Source organism: Spea bombifrons, chromosome 1 (assembly GCF_027358695.1).
Source record: "Spea bombifrons isolate aSpeBom1 chromosome 1, aSpeBom1.2.pri, whole genome shotgun sequence".
NCBI lineage: Eukaryota > Metazoa > Chordata > Amphibia > Anura > Pelobatidae > Spea > Spea bombifrons.
The window spans coordinates 62,426,860-62,449,419 of record NC_071087.1 but is presented as its reverse complement, the minus strand read 5'-3'; the positions used below and the strand labels follow the sequence as shown (position 1 = coordinate 62,449,419).

Sequence of the window (22,560 nt, the reverse complement as noted above, 5' to 3'; positions counted from 1 at the left end):
ATATATATATATATACACACACACGAAAATATAAGAAATAGGTATCCGAGATCCCTGATGTTTCTGTGAATAAATAAAATGTTGGGGGGGTAGTTTTTCCCTCCATTTACAGATATTTATGTGCACATTTAGCATTCATATGTAGCATTACCCTTATGTAGGGCAAGCATAACTTTTCGTTCCCATATTTCTTAGGGTTCTGCCAAGCACAGTGGATTGTGTCATAAGCTTCATAAAACCTCGCAATAATGATCAGGGGTTAACAAGAATATTTAATACCAATGTTTCAAAGTCATAAAAGTGGGTCATGCATATGATTTTTATTTAATTGGAAGATTTGCAGGCCAATCCTTTGTAACTATTATAAAAAAAATAAGAAGCTAAAGAGGTGCAGATCATTTCTTCAATTAAAAAAAAAAAAAAAAAATGCATGACAAATCTGTAGGCATTCACTGGGAAAATAGAAAACCAGGCAAAATATTATATTATAAACGCATTTGGAGACAGGTTTTGATTTTCCAACCGTAACAGGGATGATTATGTAAAAGAAAAAGAAACATAACATTAATGTAATTTGGGTACTTACTTATCCAAATCTATATCTAGAGCTCTATAAGGGTCATTTGGGTCCTTATCATCATCATCACTGGGCAAGGCATTCTGAAACGATAGAATGATAAATATTCAGCTGCTGAACAGAAAAAAATGTCGTGATTACGCAGACGTCTATGGAAGACAATTAAAAAAATTAAAATGTAGAATACAAGAACATAAACTGAAATAAATCATCTAGACTAGAGTGCATGTTACTACACACTCATAATTTGATGCACACCGCATTTAGTAAAACTAAAACAAAACAATACCTTGTTCCATAATCACTCAAGTTAAATTGATTTCAAGTTAAGTTGTGGTACTGTAGACAATATTTTAACCTTTTTCAAGAGGTCATGTAAAACGGTAATACACCTCTCATGGATTTTTAGCCAATAAATACATGAACTGCCCCCGCCAAAAAAAATCCCCCCCAAAACCACAACAAACTTCAGATGTCATACTCATACAGATAATGGTGTGTCTGGTAAATTGGTATCCATATTTATTCTATTGATTTCAGATAACAGGATACAATTTCTACAAATGACTTCCCCATTCCACTTAAGAGCATACATATTTTTTTGGAATTCTCCAATAAAACGTTCCCACACTTTGCTGTCGTAAGCAACGATCTAGTGTACAGAATGTGTCTCATGTCCCAAGCTAAAGTCATTCAGTCTTCATGTAGCTTAAAGAAAATCACATTAAAGTTCAATATAATTTACATAAACTATGGGGTGGCTTGGAAAAGTTTGCGCTTACACAGTTCCCACCACATTGTAATTGGGAAAAGCAGCAGATAAATTCTGACCTCTGGCATCTCCTCAGTTAGGATGTCCACATGATGGGCAGGGGTGATATCCTCATCACTTTCTGTATGCAGTGAGCGATGTCTCCTTGTCTTCCCTCCTTTCTTTTCTTTTTCTTTCTTGCGTTTCTTATCCTTCTCTTGACGTTGCTTGCTCCGCCGCTCCTCTTCCAGTTTCACATACTGATCAGACATTGGGAGTCCTGTCCAAGAAAAGTAAGAGGCGTTACAAGCATATGACCAGTCAGGTGACTGATGTCCAGCAGCCATCCTTAAAATAAAAATACCAAGGATCATCAGAATGGAGCCAGATTAAAGCGCCACCTGGCAATAGTCAAGGTTCACAAATACACCACTAGATTGGTGTGTGTAGACAGTATGCATACCCATGTAACAAATACTGTGGTGGTAGTTTAGATGGCTTTGTAGACAGTCTACTTTTTACAAACCTGGGACTTTGAGGGGCACAGTGAGATCTATCTGTACCACGGGGATGTGATCAACACCAGGAGATTCTTGATAAAGCTGAGAAATGGAAGAACAATATGATCTTGAAATATCACTTGAGGTTGTTTGCTTAATTAAGCATAGGTAAGAAATCTCTACAATACACATAAAATGTTTATATATAAATCAAACTACCTTGTGTTGGGACGGAGAACTCTTGATGTAAAATGGATTATTGGCTTGTTCTTCCTTACGGACTGCTCGTCTCTACAGGGGGGGAAAATTCTTGCCTTTACAAAATTCGTATGTTATATATTACTATACACTTTAGAAGAAACTACATGATCATAGCTTGTTTTCTACTTTTCAGAAAAATTATTTTTGTGATTTTTCACACAATTAGGATTACCTCTTTTGTTAGAGAAAATTACAGAACACGATGATTACCTGGTAATATTTGCCCAACAACAAATCACTTGGCATATGAGACTCAACAACTAAACTGATATTTGTTTCCTCATTAGCATTAATCGGTGTAGAATTTATAATGGATAAAAAAAAAAAAAAACGTTCCCAATATTTCTGCGATAAGATCCAATACATAGTTAACATATGGATATGGTTTCAAAATAAAACCCTTTGTTCAAAAAGATTGAACAAAGACAGAAAAATTGCTGCAGATGCTTCCTTATGTGTAGATTAGGATTATTGTGGCTACATACACCATCTATTTGGCACGTTAGGCATTTCTACCTGAACACTGCCAAAACATAAATGTAACCTGAAAAATTTAGATTAACCCCTTAAGGACAATGGGCGGTCCCTAAACCCATTGAAAACAATGCATTTTACTCCACGAATACTCCACGAATCCATACCCGTGCCAGCTCCTCCTCATCTACTTCTGGCCGAGTTGACCTTCCATGTGTTTGCTTTTCCTCATGGAAGATGGCCTTGGGTTTTTCATCTTCAGATTCACTATCAGATGGTGGTTCATTGATCCACGCGTCCAGGTCTAGGCTGAGGAACAATAATAAGTAAATATCTAACATTTAAAGACGTTCACTCAGAGAAGCCATAATCTCTTGCACGCTACAAGTCTAGTGAGTGCAACCAGTATTTCAGGCTACAAAAATATCCTAGCGTTTTGTCTGTAAGACGATTCTTTTTTTGAAGTACGGGATGGATTAGTCTGAATATTTTTTTTTCTAGCTGGTGTGTTTTGTATTCTGAAAACAAATCATGGCCTGTTCTTTACATTAAAAAAAAATACTTCCATGTATCACAGGTTTGATCATCTAAACAGTTGCCCAAATCCCTAAAGCAAACTGGTATTAAGTAAATCTACATACCCCTCTGGAACTGGGACCTTTTTCTGGGCTTTGGGGGCAACAGGATTTAACTCTCCTTCAAACAAAGCCATCACCTCCTCTGCAACTGGGACCTCCTTGGCCTGAAGCTTCTGGATATATTTGATAAGTTGCAATATACATGAAGCCTGTAATAATAAAAATAACAGGTTATGTACAGCAGTCTGTAGGAAAGACATTTAAGTTGTTTTGGTAGTTTATAGACAGGGGCAATTGTAACTTCAACCAACATTTTCAAAGTTCTGCTTACAGTTACACAAGGAGGTGCTTACAGCATTCAACTACCATATTTGCTCGATTATAAGACGACCCTGATTATAAGACGAACCCCCAAATCTTAATATTAATTTAGGAAAAAAAGAAAAAGCCTGAATATAAGACGACCCTATAGGAAAAGAGTTTTACCAGTAAATGTTAATTCATTTAAACACTTTTTTTAATAAAAGGTATGCTTGAGAAAATTTTTTTTTTTTTATTTCCTTCTATTTTCCAACCTGCCCCCCAGTTATGCACATCTGCCCCAGAAGTGCCTTTTACCCCCTATATGCCACTGTGCCCCATGATATGCCTTTTAACCCTCTAAATGCCACAGTGCCCCATGATATGCCTTTTAACCCTATATGCCACTGTGCCCCATGATATGCCTTTTAACCCTATCTGGCACTTAGAGGGTTAAAAGGCATATTATGGGGAAGAGTGGCATATAGGGAGGTTTAAGGCATTTCAGGAGGCAGAGTGGCATTAAAGGGGTTAAAAGGCATTTCAAAGAGCACTCTGCCTCCAGAAATGCCTTACACCCCCCATTTAACACTCCCCCTCCCTCCTCCAAACTTACCGGTGCTTCTGAGTTGGGGGGGGCGCATAACACAGGAGGGTCCAGGTCCCCTGCATCTGAGCCCCAGGTGCTTAGTCCGGGCAGCATGTAGAGCTCCACGCGAATCGCGTAGAGCTCTACACGCTGCCCGGACTAAGCACCGGGGACTCAGAAGCACCGGTAAGTTGGAGGGGGCATAACACAGGAGGATGCAGGTCCCCTGCATCCTCTTGTGTTATGCCCCCCTCCCCTCCAGCTTACCGGTGCTTCTGAGTCCCCAGTGCTTAGTCCGGGCAGCGTGTAGAGCTCTACGCGATTGTATCGTGTAGAGCTCTACGCGATTATATCGCGTAGAGCTCTACACGCAGCCCGGACTAAGCACCGGGGACTCAGATGCACCGGTAAATTGGAGGGGGCATAACACAGGAGGATGCAGGTCCCCTGCATCCTCCTGTGTTATGCCCCCCCTCCCCTCCAGCTTACCGGTGCTTCTGAGTCCCCAGTGCTTAGTCTGGGCAGCGTGTAGAGCTCTACGCGATTGTATCGTGTAGAGCTCTACGCGCAGCCCGGACTAAGCACTGGGGACTCAGATGCACCGGTAAGTTGGGTCGGGGGTTAACACAGGAGGATCCAGGTCCCCTGCATCTGGGTCCCCAGTGCTTAGTCCGGGAAGCGTGTAGAGCTCTACGCGATTGTATCGGGGGGGGAGGGGGTTAACAGAGGAGGATCCAGGTCCTCTGCATCGCTGCGGGGGATCTGGATCTTAGTCTCATAATCAGACCTATTTGAGGTCTGATTATAAGACGACCCTGATTATAAGACGAGGGGTATTTTTCAGAGCATTTGCTCTGGAAAAAACCTCGTCTTATAATCGAGCAAATACGGTATTTATCAAGTCTGGTTTAAAACCAAGCATTTGATTTTTTTTCCTTTTATCATACACATTTTGTATAAAATGTTCTAAAAACTGAACCATTAATAACCAAAAATTTCTTTGTGTTCAGTACGATGGCTTACAGTAAAAGTGATGAAGACAGACTACATGGTGGCGGGACAAACTCTGCATTTCAGTTATTAGAACAAATTTATAGGAGGTATACATGTCTGGCAGATGGTTTGGAAAATACCAATCTGTACCAATACCTATACAGGGACAATGTCTTTATAATACAGTTTTATTAGTCTAACTCCCTCATAAAATTTTATATCTAAAATGCACTTTGCATAGCCCGCCAAAAGAAAAATCTGTATTACCCTCTCCTGAACTTCAAGGTCTGCATTCTGCACAAACTGAGGGAGACGCTCAATCATAAGCTGTGTGATCTCTTGGGCGCCTTCGTGGTCTCCTTCATGCTCTTTGCGCTGTAGGATACAGGAATACAGCTTCACCACATTCTGCACATACACTGCCTGGATGTGTCCTGGCAGAGTAGTGACCTTCGGCCTCAGCATGGCCTCCAGCGTCTGTTGTGGTTCAGCCAGGTGTCTGAAGGAGGAGATGCAGGAAATATATTTAAGAAACTACCAATTTAGCAGCATGAATCGTTTATTACTATCCACTAGTGATGCAGCGAAATGAAAGTTCTGGACCGAAACCGAAAATTCAGCATTCACTTTGCCGAAATGACCCCCCCTTAACAAAAAACCCAACACACTTTTATTAAAAGTAAGCACACCAAAATTGTACCATAAAACATTCAAAAAAAAAAAAATATATATATATATATATATATATATATATATATATATATATATATAATATAATTGCTAAAAGCAATCACACTTCTATAATGCTGGAACCTGGGCATGATAGGAGTGTGATTACAGCCTAATCACGCATACTTGCTCATACAACCTCCCCCACCCCCTTACCTGAACTGCAGATCTCTCATTGGCAGACTTCTGCAGGGGCCCTGCTGTTTCCCATTGTGTTTCTCGTACTCAGTATGAACAACTTCTCTTTTCCCGCATAGGGGAAGAAGGAACGGAACAGAGTTATGGGTTCCTGCTTCTCCTGGCAGGTACAAGGTACACACAGCTAAGCAGCAGGGCCCCTGCAGACGACTATTTTTGGCCTTTTGCCGATAATGCCCTTTTTGGCAGATACATTTCACAGATAAAATGTGCTATTTTAATTTTACTGGCTGATAGCTAACATACCAGTGATAAACCCAGCAAACATATGAATGTGCCGATTTCAACTCAATTCGTTGTAAACTACTTGTAAATTAGTAAAGTCTTACTCTGCAAACTCTCCACAGATCCAAGCAGCAGCATAGAGGACCTCACAAATTCCATTCCGCTGGGTGTTACTGGCCAGCAGATGTGCGTTGTCCAGGAGTGTTGCCATCTGAGATACAGCAAACATGCGAATGGCCTTCACTCTGATGGCCACATCAAGCATCTGAGCTGCAATCAAATGGCCATGACGAGTGCCTTCCAGGCGAGTGAGCTCAACAAGGATGCTAATATACCTATAAAATAATAGTCAGACATTAAGTCTTTTCTAAAACATCAAACATCCATGTCAACTGTTCTATATGTACTGACAAACCACAAACAAAAGCATAAAAACAAACAACCAGAGAAAAGTACTAACCACTCAAAGTTAGTGATATACTGATAGTTGGACTGGCTACAGATATCAATGATTTTGGTCAATAGCTCATCCCTGTATGCAGTGCCTTCTGCTTTGTCAACATGAATCATTAGCTTCTTGACTATCTCCATCAGGTTCTTTTTGGACACCTATATGTAGAAACATGGAAGAATCAAGCAATGAGCGAAAGCACAGTGTAAAAAGTATTACAAAATACTAAAATTGTCAATTGGTTGGAAATATTTTACAGTACCGATAAGCAGAATACTGTGAATAAATCAATTATAGGCAACAAATGCACAACATCTAACTGTAAAACAAACACAATGGTGTTTTGAGTAGGCTTCTCTAAATGTGTCAACCAGCCAAGATGGGTCCATACTGTCTGCCATATTGGCAACATGACAAACTTTGGTCTGCAGCACAAGTATGAACCGTATAAAAATAGAACAATATCCAATAAGTGTTGGTGTTGTATAAAGGTCTACAGAATCACCATGTTTACAGCCAGTAAACTAGAAAACAGATTTTTTTTTTTATTTTTTATCTTGTAGCGATACAGATGATTTAACTACTAAATTAAGAGACAGTTCTCTAATCCAGACACATTTATGAAATGCAACATTAGTATTAGCCTAGTTAAAAACTCCATGCAGGCAGACCCCACATTAACCTACACAAGTGTCAGGAGGAGCATGTATGTAAAATGAAAATGTAGAAAACAAAAGAAAAAACTTTCATTATAAAGACCTGTAATTTTGTATATTTATATTTAACTTGACGGAAGCGGCTTCTGGAATACTGTTTAGATCTCTCTTCCAACATGCCACAAAAGCCATTTCAATGATTACAAGACTGCTCTATTGTAAACAATACAAACCAGGGTATAAATCAACAGCATCTGTTTGGCCAGAATGGAAAAAAAGTCTTGCAGAACTATGAAGCCACCTTAATTTTCTTGGAGCTTGACTTCTGTTGGGGTTTACTTACAAAAGGTAGGAATTTGTTTCAGCTCATCAATTTCACTATGGATTATGAAGGGCTGCCTCCTGTGAGCTTATACTAAATTATTATTATTATCTTTTATTTATATAGCACCAACAGGTTACGCAGCGCTTAATACAATACATAAGTTCAAGGGGTATGACAAGACAAGAATTGACAGACTAAGACAAACCGATACATTTGGTGGAGAGAGCCCTGCTCGCAAGCTTACAGTCTTGAGGGAATGGGGTGACAAACATAAGGCACAGAAAAAGGGTGAAAGGTAGTGTGGTGGTTGTATCAATGACAAGGATGTTCTAGCAGCTAAGATGGTATGCTTCTCTGAAGAAGTGGGTTTTTAGATGTTTCTTGAATGTTGGGAAGGAGGGTGAATGCTGAAGGTTGGTTGGGAGTAGATTGCAGAGATATTGGGCAGCTTGAATGAAATCTTGTAGACCGGAAAAGGAAGAGGTGATAAGTGAGGAGGAAAGCCTTAACCCATGGGAAGAACGGAGGGATCGAGTAGGAGAGTATTTGCTTACTAAAAGCTGGTCCTGCACATGTATAAAGCCTTTTTGGAAGAGACAAGTGCCAGGTTTTGGCCATTCATAATGTATAATAAATTTGGTGAAATCTAATTAAAATTCTCCCGGAAACTCCCACGTTAGTGAACAAATCCAACTGATTTTTGTAAGTACTAAGATGTACTTTACAGCACAAGAAAGCAGACTGATATATAAGCAACAATGAAATACAACCAAAAAATGAATCACTGAAGTACTCCATATTTCATAATATGCAAGCACATAAAATAACGTTAGTTCATCGTACCATTCCGTACAGCAGATCAAGTGCTCTAAGTCGGATTGACTCGTCCTTGTCATCCAAACACTGTAGGATTAGATCCTTGTGGGACTGAACAGATTTGGGATGAGTCTTCAGAATCTTTGACATGGCTAGTAAGCCAAGGTACTTCACTAAGGAAAGAAAACTATGGTCAAACAAAGAAAGAACAAAAATACAGCCGATTTAGTCCCACCCAAAACAAGTGTCATACTGGGATGTGCTTCAAAATTCACTCACAGTTCTGATCAGAATCTTCAATCAGAATTCTTAACTTCTGCACACAGAGCTATAAGAGAGTGAAGCAAATAAATTAGCTTTTATCTCTCTAGTGGTATAGTTGAAATTGGGAATAAAATATTAAGAATATACCTGTATACTAGCGCTGTGGTTGGGCATTCCCGATGAGAGAGATATCAAAACTTAAAAAAAAAGAAAGAATATTTTAAGTATATAGTACATAACACATACACAGTTACATGGTCAGGCCTTGCTGCACAGAGAAGGATAAGGAAGGAATATCCCATGTCAAACACAAAAGTGACACTATTCAAACAGGTCTGCTGGATCCAAAGTTTCTTACCTACTATGACAGTGTTCACACATTCATACAGAAGAGACATCGCAGATGTGCTGTAAAAGGAGATATAATGATTAAAAGATATATATATATATAGGGAAAAGTGAAATACCGAAAGGATGCCTGGGGCGTCATTAGAAGAAACATTGAGAGCCAAGCTGTCGATGCCCCTCTTCCCTTTCATTACTTTAACGGCAGGTCACATTTGTTGTGAACCCAAGATAAGTAAGAATTCTGCAGCTTTGGGCAGCTCAGTGTTGGACTTTTAACACAGAGAATTAGACTCCGAGCTTGGCAAGTTTATTGTAGATGCATCACAAAGTTTAAGGGCAATACACAGAGGTCTGAATGATATGCAGGCCAGGACTGGCCATCCAGCACACTTAGCAAACAGCCAGCGCCCTACAAGCTCACTCGCCATCAATACTGCACGTCTACATCCAGTAAGGGTATGATATGAAAGAGCGGCGTGCAGTTGTGCGTATCGAGCATGGGACAACTTTTGGCTACATGCACACAATGAGGAGGGAATGAAGCACCCATACATTAGCTGTGTAACCAGGCTGAAGCGAGAGTGGGTGCCCAAGCCCAACAATTAACAGTAATAGTGAAGTGTAAAATATCACTTTTATTCCAAAGAGAAACTTTGGTTACAGTCTAGTCCCCGATTATCTGTATCACACAGAAAAATAAGAGTAAATGTACAAGGACAATTCACCTGTGTATTAGGTTCGTGAGTGGTTCAATCAGTTTCTTCCCCAGCCTTGGCTCCAAAGGAGTTAGTGCACCAAACTAACGCAAGGGAAAAGGTAAGGTCAGACATCAGGAAAAAAATGTTATTTTTATAAAATTAATAAATAAAACTTAGTAATAGTGTCTTATTTATAGATGTAACAATATCTTTACCAAGAGGTTAAATTCTTTTAAAATGTATTATTACAGTGCTGTGGAGCTGCAAGTTCACAGGGGATTCTTGGCCTTTTATCAAGAGCTTGTCTGATTTGGCCAAGGGTACAACATGAAGAACGACCGGTGACGTGTTGCAACTAAACAGCGGTTCAATGCACAAAATGATTAACTGGCAACCATTGCACCCAAGAAAAATTACCTTGGTGGATCCATGCTAAAAAGTTTGGCTTTTGTGTGTGGCCAGCTTTAGCAAATTGGTTAAAAGCAAGCTAAATGCTAATCTAAGACATAGAAACACTCTACGTGTGGTTCTTATTTCTGTCTCACTTTTGATGCAATGTGTGAATATAACACCTTGCAGTGAAACTGTTAATTAGGAACAAGACAAGTATGCCACTGTGCTTACCAGCTTTATTATTTTAATAAGAACCCAGTTGTTGGTAGAAGAAGTCATCAACTTAAAGAACAGAGGCGCCAAGGACAGGTAGTTTTTAGGGTTTCGGCGTGCAAGTTCACATATTACATTAACAGCAGCAGACTGGACACCTAGAAGACAGGAGTGAAACATTTTACAGAATTCAACCTTTGTTAAACAGAAATGACTAAAAGGTTACGGGGTTCTGGATGAGACTTGTGATGCCCACCTGGGTCAGGGTCTTCTAGCTTCTCCTTAAGGCGAGGGAAAGCGGGACGTAGGGACTCTGGGTACTTCAGAAACACTTTGTACATTATCAGAACTGATTTCTTCCTTATATAAGGCTTAGTGTGGGACATCTGAAAGGCACAAAACAGTAGCTAGGTAGAGAGATATCCAAAATTTACTAATATTGGTCAAGGCTTGGTAGATATAAAGGGTTTGATAAGTAATCTAGCCTCTGTAAAGAACTGGGTCCACACCAATTACACTCTCCTTGAAAGGTTGTAGGTGCTATACAATTCTGATGTATAACCCACGTTTTATGATGTCTTTGAGCTAGAACTTATTTGTTTTAATTGCTTTAGTAAAAATTAATGTGCATAAAAATAAAAATCCATGTAAAAAATGTCAGCTAAACACTTATAAACCACTTTAGCTATAATGATGCTACAGCCCCCTTTTAGATATGCACTGTACCTGGAATTAAGCAGCAAACAATACTGCACTTAATAAGTTACTTCATAAAGAAATATCAAAACACTAAACTGAACTAAAACAAAAAAAACCCTCAATGGTTTCCTATACATTCTGACAAATTTTGAAAATGTCAAACGACTATTATATGAAATTACCATAAAACAGCATGTGAAAGATGCAATTTATTGTTTCAGCGTATTTATTATGGAAGATACCGAAGAAATCCAAAAACTTACTAGCTAAATTTTAGTAGCCAGATAATAAGATAGGGGAGGCGGGGGACAGCCATGCTGCAGTTGGGGGCTCCCCTACCTACCTCCCCTAGGCGCAAGGAAGCAAGGTAGCTAGCCCTCAGGCAACTCTTCTGGAACAACCAGTGTTCCTTAGTTGCGATATTTAGCTAATCACACATTTTTTAGGGTGATTTCTAAGAGTTATAGGGGTTTTAGTTTCAGAACAGTTTGAGAGCCGCTTGCAGTGATTCAGTATATAGTTTTAACAGTCATATTTGTTTGAATATCTTTACACTTACCAACGTCATGATGTCGTTAGCCAAATCCCTGGCCAGATCAGGAGTGACAAAGCATGACAAACCAGTAAGGGCAACTCCCGTATCATACTGATTTGGGCTGCTCAGATCCTGGAACGAAAGGATGAAGTTTAGCACAGACACAGAACCATTTAACAGCATCATATCGTCCGCTCCACATCAAAGCCAGGTGGCGCCAGGCACAATCTACTACATGCCAGTTGTGGCAATCAGAGATGTCACTTCTAAGTGGTACCTTGAGCAGCACACAGTGATCATGATCACCCACAAGGGCAATTTGGCCCCTTGTTTTGTAGACAAGGACCTGCCTCTGTGTAAGTCAGTATTCTCAACTTGGACAGAGAGGTTCTATGTTATGGCCATTCAACTTGGAGCACTAGTGAGAACTGAGTAGGTCAGACTGACAATGCTACATCTGATGCCTCTGTGTGGTAGAACACTGCACACGGTGCCAGTCCAGCCCAGGTCAGAAGGAAAACTGCTATTTGCCAGTAGGAAACACCAATGAATTACCGTATATTCCGGCGTATAAGACGACTTTTTAACCCCCAAAAATCTTCTTAAAAGTGGGGGGTCGTCTTATACGCCGGGTACTTACCAAGCCGGAGGTTCCCACGAAGCCACCAATCTCTCTAATCACTACGCGCCGGCTATTGATCCCGAGCGCAGGGATGCCGTCATGTCCCGGCGCCCGGCATCAATTGCCGGCGCGTAGTGATGAGGGAGCAGGGAAGCCCGAGGTCTGGCACTTGAGACCTCGGCTTCCCTGCTCTCTAATCACTAGGCGCCGGCTATTGATGTCGAGCGCAGGGATGACGTCATGTCCCGGCGCCCGGCATCAATAGCCGGCGCGTAGTGATTAGAGAGCAGGGAAGCCGAGGTCTGAAGTGCCAGACATCGGGCTCCCACAACTGGATGGAAGAAAGAAGATAAGGTAAGAGATGGGGAGAAAGGGACAAAGGGGGGAGAAATATATATATATATATATATATATATATATATATATATATATATATATATATATATATATATATATATATATATATATATATATATATATACATATATACATACACACACACACACACTGGTGTGTATATATATATATATATATATATATATATATATATATATATATATATATATACACACACACACACACACACACACACACACGTGTGTGTGTGTATATATAAATATATACATACGTGTGTGTGTGTGTGTATATATATATATACATATACATATACATATACATGTGTGTGTAAAGGCAGGGGTGTGTGGTGAGGGCAGTGTATAAATGTGTATGTATGGACAGGCATATGTGTAGATATATATATATATATAGATATATATATTATATATATGTGTGTGTGTGTGTGTAAGGGCAGTGCATGTATGTATATGTCAGCAAATCAACCAGCAAATCACCGCTTGCCGTGATTGGCCTGTTTGTTGTACGCTGGGTAGAGGGGTAGTCTTATACGGTGAGTATAGTCCAAACTCTATATTTGGACTGTAAAAGTTGGGGGTCGTCTTATACGCCCAGTCGTCTTATACGCCGGAATATACGGTAGTCATTTATTTAGCCCAGACAAACTGTGTATGTGTTAGCTGGAGCAATCACCTTCCTAATCTGGTTTGTGGTCAGCATGATCACATCTGTCCCCTCGTGAAAGCACTGTGAGGCAGCAAGGTATCCGATCCTCTGTCAAAACAGGAATATATACAGTCAGGACCATAGAACCCTTACTATATAGTAATAAGGCAGTGTCACATGGACAAATATATGAAAAAATCTATTGGTTACTTACCTTAAATGTAAACTTCGATGCACTCATCACTTCGATGATATTGAAGGCAGCCCAGCTGATGTCATAGCCCAGCATTTGTAACTGTTAAAACACAAAATATTCCCCAGAGGCATACAAATTAGCAAGCAACTGATTTGCACCTCCCAACTCTTCTCGTGATTATATTTCCTGCAAAAGCAATTTACACTTTTCAAAAGACGGGAACAAGGCTGAGGACAGAGACATACAAAGGGGAGAAAAATACAGACGGAAAGGCGGCTGTTTAATCTTAATAAATATTGTAAGCTTTTTACACACACATTTTTTTATTATATATATATATATATATATATATATATATATATATATATATATATATATATATATATATATATATATATATATATATATATATATAAAAATTAAGGGGTAGGTAACTCTAAAGTTTTAGTTCTCCATTACATGACTCCAACAGAGAAACAGAACAGGATTTTGGAGACACCCAAATAAGAACAAGTGTTACGCTCATAAATAACATTTCTTCTTACCCACTTTTGGCACCGAAACTTAAGTGTAGACATTTTTTTCTCGAATTTCATCTCACTCCTATAACAATACATGATGCAGGGCCAACAGCTCATCGTGCAGGGGAAGCTCAGTGTAGTTGATCAACAATACGCTTCACCTTACTGCTACCTGCTCATGGTTTAGTGAATAAAGCCTACTGTGCTCTAAAAGTTGAATATTTTTTTTTATAAAACGATTCAAATGTTTCATTGATATTCGATACATGGCAACAGAACATGAAAGAAACAGATTAGCAAACCTATATAAACCTTTCCTGCCAATACGTCACAGTAACGACGACGATCCTGACGAGAAAATGAATACAAATAAGAAATACTCACATATGTAAGCTTGCAGACGGCATTGGCTTTCACGGCGATGTTGTCCTGCTTAAGCTCCTGTTTGATTTCATCGATACAATGCGATATATATTTTGCCTGACAGAATAAAAAAAAACGGAATCATTGATAAATATATACATTCTTTCACTGACCAAAGACAAAAGACCATTGCTTAAACTGACATTCCAGTAAAGATAAATTAGAATCATCACATGTCCTGCTTCCCTGACCCTCCTCCAACAAAAGTCTTATTACACAGAATAAGATTATGAATGCACAATAACATTTGGACCAAAAATACAAAAAAGGGACAAATATTCTGTACATGCACATAAACACATCCCAAGACTAAATGTCATTAAACAATGAAGGTACAAGAGCAAAAGGAAATACTTCTTGAAACACTTATATAAAGTTTTTGTTCTTCATTTTTAACCTAGGCGAATAAGTAGAAGAAGGAATCTGATCTGCATGTGTGAGATTGGGTGACATTTGTTCTCTTGGCAACATTCAGCTGTCATGAAATATTCACACCAACTCTCATCTGTTCAGGAAGAAAACCGAGTGCCAGATCGGGACAGGGGTCTCACAGCGAAGGAAGGATTTTTGTTCCTCACTGCTGGAAAAACATCGATAAAGTCATTACCAATGCCAAAACACTGGCAATGTCACCATTTGGGCTAGAAGAAGGTCTTATGTCATCAATGACTCTAGCCATCATATGAACTACTGCATATGATAGCTGAGCGGTCTCTTCAAATGTTCATAATGTTGCCAAATGGAGGGTTGGGGTTAGTCTGCAGAATTTGAACCTTTTGTATTTGCCCACATCCACTCCCCATATCAATTTGCTGCCAATTATAACAAACTCTAGTTACAATATTATCACCAGGTGGTTAACTTAAAAATTGGCACGTCACAAAATACATTTTCATAAACATAGCTGACAAGTGATTAAAGTAGGAACTTAACTTAATTATCTGGAGCTCGTGTTTTTTCTTTTCTATTTTCGTTATTTTTTTTTAAGCGACCCCCATAGGCTCCAGTAAAGCCCTAAGGCACCCAGCGAGGTCAGGTAGTGTGCATTATGAGACAACAAGGTAGAAGACATGTGTTACAGGTCTGCTTGAGGTGAAAAGAGGATGGAAAATAGTGCATGTGTGTATACACTGTAGTGTCAGAGTCAGTGTCTGTATGTGTATATGTATAGTGATGCAGCGTGTCTACCGTATTCTGGTTCCAAATTCAGTAGTGTTAAAGTCTGTGTGTTTTATATATGTATAGTGCTAGTGTGTGTATGTGGATAAGTGTTGTCTTGGCGTAGATGGTGATGTGTGTGTTATCATAAGGCATTGGCATATGTGTATGTTGGCATACGGTGTGTGTCACCACATGGTGTTAGAATGTGTAAGTATGTGTTAGTGTATGGCGTTAGTGTTAGGTCCGTACAGAATGTGTGTGGATGTCAGTGCATGGTATTATCGTAAGTAAGCAGTGGCCCTGGGAGATGGAGAACAGTTGCGCAATATACGTGGTCACGCAGCATCACGTGACGCAGGCAAGCATGAAGGATACACAGTATAGCGAGCTGCATTCCCAAAAAAATCATATTGCTTCATTTATGTTATACTAATTATATACTAATGCAATTATCAATTGTATCTGATGATCGATTAACCACCAATTATTTCATGTAATATTTTTAAATTCTTAACTTGATTTACCAATAATTTAATGTATTAGTTTATCAGCTTATTAAATAGATTGTTTAAACCAACATATATTTGCAAAATGTTTAATGTATTGATCAATACATGAGACCTGGACATAAAAAAAATTATATATTTTATATATTATATTAAATATATATTATATATATTTATATTATATATTAAAAGAAATTTAAAAGAAATTTGATGGTGGGGTTTCACCTTAGAGAGAAAGGAGGGGGAGATATGATCGAAACTTACATTCACCTGCCTTAAATATAACAATATGGAAAATGTGACTTTAATAGTCTTTTAGGTTCTTCCAAATGGTGTTCTTTCACCACAAATCACCATAATTAGGAAACAAATGATAGGGTCTTTCCTTTTAATGAGAGGCCAAACATCTCTGGAAAACTTTACATGGTTCAAACTCGAGACCGCGGGCACGGAAGAGTGACCACTGAAGAAACCTAGTAATTTTGTTAAACAGTAGACAGCTCAGAAGCAGAGAAAAATACACAGGCAGCAACCGGTACTAGAGTCGTAGCCAGCAAAGCAATTATGTATTACTATTATCAACGATCCAAGGACTAAACAAAATAAAAAAAAAAAAATTACAACAAATGCACTCATCGCTGCCATCAACATACAGCGAAAAAGTCAACAGAACACACAGCTTTCTACAACACGGTTATCTCCCACAATTACATTAGTGAAACCGACGGCTGATGGTTCACCTTAAGGAACTGAACATTAAACGCCCACGGCAGGGACATTGTAACCCGGGGGTTAACCGGGCTATGTATGCTGAACGTCTCTGTTCTGACCATTAAAATAATTCAATTAGTCTAATTAAAATCATCTTAAACCCAGCCAAAACATAATTCTATCCCTGAGTTCTCATTAGGGCAGCAAAAACTAAAGATTATATAGTTTATATGGGGTAGAAAAATAACAGTGGTGCTAGACAACCATATTTGTAGAAAAAAAAAAATACTATAAATTTATTAGACTATACAGAGCTATATAGATTGGCGACACGGAGAATTGGAATCATTTAAAGACAGGAACTAGAAGAAAAGATGAAATTGGAATACAGAAAAAAAATGTTAAATTGCGGGTGTTGCGAAAAAATACGCATCGCTGACTGTTTAAAATAAAAAAGTCATATTTCAAAGAGCGTGAACTCGCTCCTATTGTATGAACACCCTTTGAACTTATTCTATGAAACACACAACTATACTTATCACTTGGTGTATTATACTGTTGTATTTGTAAAGCTGACTATATCCATTAGCATAATAAACCTAAAATTCATTTATATGACTCCGTAAGTACTTTCTTATGGGCATAGTGGACCCTGTCACTCTGAATAGCACACCGTCCATGGAGATAAACATTATTCTAAAATGCTTCTTAGAGTTACCGGTGGCTTTATTTCTATCTTAAGGACAGAAATCATTTAATTAAAAAATAGATAAAAGCAGGAATGTACAGATTAGCACCTAATTTCCATGAAAATATAACTTAATGACTGTTTAAAGGGGCGACATAGGCCTTGTTTCCCCTTCAGACATTGTACCCAAATGGAAACTAAATGTGTATGTTCTGACAGCCGCCACCTGACTGTGGCAGCCGTCAGCTGTGGCAGGCTAGACAAACCAAAAGGTAAATCTTTTTATGCATATGGCTCTTTATCACAAACCAGATTCATTGTAAGCTGTAGGTGTGAGAGAAAAAAAAAAGAGTAATAATTCAAATTATTATAAGAACATATGGGTTTGGGAATTAGTCGCGTACACACAGACACACACACTAACACCTAATTTTAGAAATATACGGTAATAAACTATTTTTTTTTTTATTAAACAGAAAAAAGGGCCAGAAGTTACATTAGCGGACCACTTGACTCTGGTATTGTCAAGTCACATACTTCCAAACTGTCAGCACACGAGAGTTGATTGGGAAGGTGGGTTTTTCTGTGAAGAAGTACACCAAGAAATTGTCACTGAGCTTCCAGGACATACTAAGCAAGAGTACTCTTGGAGCGGAGAACCTGTCTAAATCTGTCAGAAAGCGGACAATACCATAAAAACCTGAAATTGTACAAATGCTGTTCAAACAATACATACATTCTTCAACTGTGTTGGTTTAGCCACGTCAGCCATCACTATAAAGAGAATTTCCGCTGTCACTATAAGTAGACTATTGCATGGCTGGGCCATTTAAATGGCGCACGATTACAAAGAAACCAGTCTAATGACTGCTGCAACTAGAAGCCGGACACTGTTAAAGAGGTGTATCCAACTGTTGCCTGCAGGCAAACGATACAAAATATAGTGTGTATTTTTATGACGGGTGCCATTTGCTAACAAAATATATATTAAACTCAAAAAACCCAAATAAAACCTAAATTTGTAGTAAGCAGTTTATGACCAGTTTCAATAATCACAGCTCTCAAAAGTGGATTTTTTAAAGGTCTAAATATCAAAATTTACGATAATCTCTCATTCTTTTACTACTAGTATCAGACTAAAAATATATGTTTGAAAATATTGTTTGTGTGTCTTTTTTTTTTTTTTTTAACGAATTAAAAAAAAAAAAAAAAAAAGAGAAAGAAAGGAAACGTCTTAGGAATGAAACCTTTGTCCTCATGTTTGTTACTCCATGGGGGTTTTGGAAAGCCTGATGCTGGCTCTGATAGCATTAGAATACAAGTAAGGAAATAGGGAGGCAGGATCAGGACCGGGATACATTTAATTACGCAGGTTTTTCCACTAAATGAAACTGAACCCCGCTGCCGTAGTATTTTTAATGATACGTCTCCAGCAATTACATTAACAGCGACATAATATCCACAGGCCATTATTATTTCTAATAAAATGGATTAGCGATGCTTAAACATTGTCTAGGTGGCAGGTGTGTTTATGAGCTACCTAGCAGTATAAACAAAGGCTGATTGTGTGTGTGAACATTTCACACATATTATATTATATATATATATATATATATATTTTATTTTTTTTTTTTTAAACTCAAATTCCGTTTATTGATGGTACATTTTTTTATTTTTTTTTGCAGTACTTAGCAGGAATTTTTTTTTACTTGTTAAGAAATGGATGACGCTATAAGACCTACTTTAGGTTTCAACGAGAATTACAGGCTAACAAATTAAAACATGCAAGATTTTGGATTATTGCATGATGACAGTATCGAGCAGGTGTAATGTGAAGAGCACAGAACGGATTATACTAGAAGAAAGGTAGAAAGAAAGATTATTCTGCATATGATTTGCACTATATTAGTTTGGAAACATAAATCAGACAGGAGATAGTGTGTGAACTATATGACACATGGGTTATCCGGATACGGAATGTAATAATACGTCCAGCAAAAGAAAAAAAGATGTAATGATCGGAGGGTAAACATTGATATTGTAGTAACTGGGGATATGCCAATGGAATTACGGGTGTCGTACAACTCCTTTGAGTACTGCAAGTAAAAACATTACATTTTTGGATTTCAACCGGAAAAAAGTACAAAAGGCCCAATTTCGGACAAATAAAAAACAGAATAAAATATACACTCAGCAGAATATACCGTATGGAGTGAATAGCCAAGCACTGCTGACTTACTGTAGCCATCTAAAGGCACTAATTGCGTGCCATATGTAGCCTTCCCTGCAAATTAGTGGCATCAAGTAAATAACTGGGTGTTAATGGTCCCATATCAATGTGCATTTTCAGAATTATTATAATATCTGGCCAACTGCGTGTGTGTGTGTGTTTGTGTGTGTGTGGCCTGCCTGCAGATCTTCATTCAATTCTTCCAATAGGGTGTCTTGCATTAAGACCAGAAACAAGCCCCTATAGTCTATCCTACACAGAGACTGCAGCCACATCTTACAAGCCACCCTTCTGTATGTAACACTTTTAGGACCGATCGCAGTATTAATACTCCCCAGAAACAATTCGTTCTGCACGTAAGACATCCCCACACTCTACCAGCCTTTCCATCTAATCTGATGCCTTTTCGCCTCCACCTTACTTCCCCTACAGACAGATGCGGTGTGCAGACTGCCGCTCCGTCCTCTCCCAGCATTACCTGGTACCTGCACACCCTCACACCCCACCTGTCAGATCTATCAGCCCAAACTGCACTCAGATCTGCCCATTTCCCCACCGAAGCCCATCATTCCCTACCCACTCTCCCTTCACTCACTTCATCCTCCTTGTGATTTCTGATCCCCCGCACCAAGTCCTGCAGGTTCTTATCGAACATGCGATCAATGCTACCCTTCACAATGCGGAGAGCCATGTCCGATTAACGGGCCGAACCCCGCCGGATGCTGCTGTCACCGGACACGGACGCACAAAATGGCCGCCACTCAGCTGACTGTGCGCCACGCCCCCAGAACCACGTGACTGTCAGCGATTGGGCGGAGCTTCTAGAACGGGCGGCGTGTCTAACATTCGCCGACTTCTGAAAGCCTGGGGAATGTCGTGACGTCATGAAGGCAGATTAAACAACGGACGGTGGATGATGGAGAACATTCGAAGCAGGTTGGGTGCGAAAATGGGCCACGTTAATCAATCCGGAGCTGTTAAGTTTTGAATTGAATATAAAGATTGTAGTAAGGGTGGTGTCATTGTTTATGTTTTCTAAGAAGGCCAGTCAAAAACGTATATGGCTAATAATAATTCTGGAGTTCGCAAACAATGACGTGGGGGGGGTCCCAATTTGGCGCCTTGGTATTACACAAAGAGGAGTCTGGTTCTGGTAAGGTACCTGCCGTTTTTCGATTATTAACCTAATTAAAAGGACACTGCAGCCATTATATACAGTATGACAGCTGAGTGGTCCCTTTCAATTTCCTCATCATGGAGGGGCTTTGGCTTGCAGGAGATGCTTTTGGTCCTGCAGAGCTTCTGCCGCATGGGATAAATAACTGCCGGTCAGTACCACCAGTCCCTACCTATATGCAGAAAGTGCTCCCATTGCTTGTAATGGAAGCATTTTCACGCCACCGAAGATTTCAGTCAGTGGAATGACAATTCGGACTGGGTGGTGGTGTTCCGCTGCAGCTTCTGATACAGGTTTATTCATTTTTTCCAGGGGTAAGGGTGCAACATGTGTAACCCCTTAAGGACCAGGTTGTTTTTTTACCTTTTGTACCCTTTGGAGCCGAGGCTGTATTCACACCTTTGCAGTGCTCGTGTTTAGATGTAATTTTCTCCTCACCTATTTAGGGTACCCACACATCTAATTTGCCATAAAAAAATTGGAAAAAAAAATGTCCTCATTTTTTCCTGAAAAATCTTTTACTCAGCCAAAAAAGCTAATGAAAAAACCTGCTAAGTAGAGTCTGCTATTTGTCCTGAATTTAGAAATACCCAATGTTTTTATGTTTTTTTGCTTTTTTCTGCAAGTTATTGGGCAATAAGTACAAGTAGCGTTTTGCCATTTCAAAACCATTTTTTTCCCAAAGCTGGTCATTCTGCCCCATGTGCCATTTCGGGTATCTTTGAAGCCGGCCAATGCAATTTACCACCTCGAACCATATATTTTTTAAAACTAGACACCTCAAGGTATTTCAGATGCTGGTATTTTAACTCTTTCTATGCATGAGATTCTACCACCAGCCTTTGCCAAAGTTTGTGGTAGTAATTTTTTTTTGCATTTTTTTTTCACACAAATTGTACTTCAGGTATAAATTTATAGCTCCAGGTATATGTCACTGTCAAACAACACCCCAATATGTGTTCAGCAACATCTCCCGAGTACAGTGATACCACCCATGCATGGGTTTTTCGTGTTGTTTGGGAGGTAAAACGCTACATTTGGGAAGTGCATGTATTCAACCTGCAAGTGGAGCCAGAGTTCTCTAGATGGTCTGGAGACCCTCTGGCGAACTTTTCCTGTTTTTTTTTTATTTTATTTTTTTTACAGGACGCGCCAAAAGTGGCAAAATCACTCACAGTGGTGGTTGTGACCGCTCTCCTGGGATGAGTCTTCGGTGTTGTTGAATGCCTTGTGTTCGAGGCATTTCAGCAACACCGTTGACGTTTAGGAGGCAATCGTTGATCGCCTCCTAAACTCTTTTAAAACGGGTGTATGGCGCGATGTTGGCGCCCCGGGGAGGATCGAGGCATTACATCATTACCGTTTAAGCGAAGAAAGTGATCATAGATCATTGTACATGAGACAAGAACAATAGTACAGTTGCCGGCATTGTCAATACCCGTCTGGATCCGTGACACACAGAAAGTTGGTGACAAAGGTGTTACTGTTGCTATTCAGCTAATGACTGTATATGCTTTAGTTTTAATAGATGTGTTAAATGTGTTTTTACAATAAATAACTAAAACATTTGATGTCTATTTCACAGTAACACCAAATTTAAATGACATAAAATCAAATTGCTAGTCCAAAAATAAGGTTCATTAGCTCATTATTGCAGACTTTTTGGAATAATACCATTTTAACTTAATGGACGTTAAGGGGTTAACTATGCATTCTCGAGGATCCGGCCTGG

The 22,560-nt window shown here is 39.1% G+C and overlaps 1 protein-coding gene across 1 annotated transcript in view; it reads right to left on the bottom strand.

The window, feature by feature from the left end:
* The window catches only part of AP3D1 (adaptor related protein complex 3 subunit delta 1), a 32,617-nt gene extending 12,203 nt beyond the window's left edge, over positions 1–20,414 (bottom strand). The window contains exons 1-21 of the mRNA XM_053462563.1: positions 20,247–20,414; positions 14,317–14,412; positions 13,430–13,510; positions 13,243–13,323; positions 11,598–11,705; positions 10,596–10,725; positions 10,358–10,497; positions 9,761–9,834; positions 9,046–9,095; positions 8,835–8,884; positions 8,703–8,751; positions 8,451–8,596; positions 6,636–6,784; positions 6,280–6,510; positions 5,291–5,522; positions 3,205–3,350; positions 2,731–2,872; positions 2,048–2,119; positions 1,855–1,930; positions 1,409–1,608; positions 587–660 (exon numbers count right to left, since the gene is read on the bottom strand). Of these exons, the coding sequence (XP_053318538.1) occupies positions 587–660; positions 1,409–1,608; positions 1,855–1,930; positions 2,048–2,119; positions 2,731–2,872; positions 3,205–3,350; positions 5,291–5,522; positions 6,280–6,510; positions 6,636–6,784; positions 8,451–8,596; positions 8,703–8,751; positions 8,835–8,884; positions 9,046–9,095; positions 9,761–9,834; positions 10,358–10,497; positions 10,596–10,725; positions 11,598–11,705; positions 13,243–13,323; positions 13,430–13,510; positions 14,317–14,412; positions 20,247–20,342 (2,423 nt within the window). The 5' untranslated portion in view covers positions 20,343–20,414. The remainder of the gene's footprint in view (positions 1–586; positions 661–1,408; positions 1,609–1,854; positions 1,931–2,047; positions 2,120–2,730; positions 2,873–3,204; positions 3,351–5,290; positions 5,523–6,279; positions 6,511–6,635; positions 6,785–8,450; positions 8,597–8,702; positions 8,752–8,834; positions 8,885–9,045; positions 9,096–9,760; positions 9,835–10,357; positions 10,498–10,595; positions 10,726–11,597; positions 11,706–13,242; positions 13,324–13,429; positions 13,511–14,316; positions 14,413–20,246) is intronic.
* Between the last annotated feature and the right edge of the window lie 2,146 nt (positions 20,415–22,560).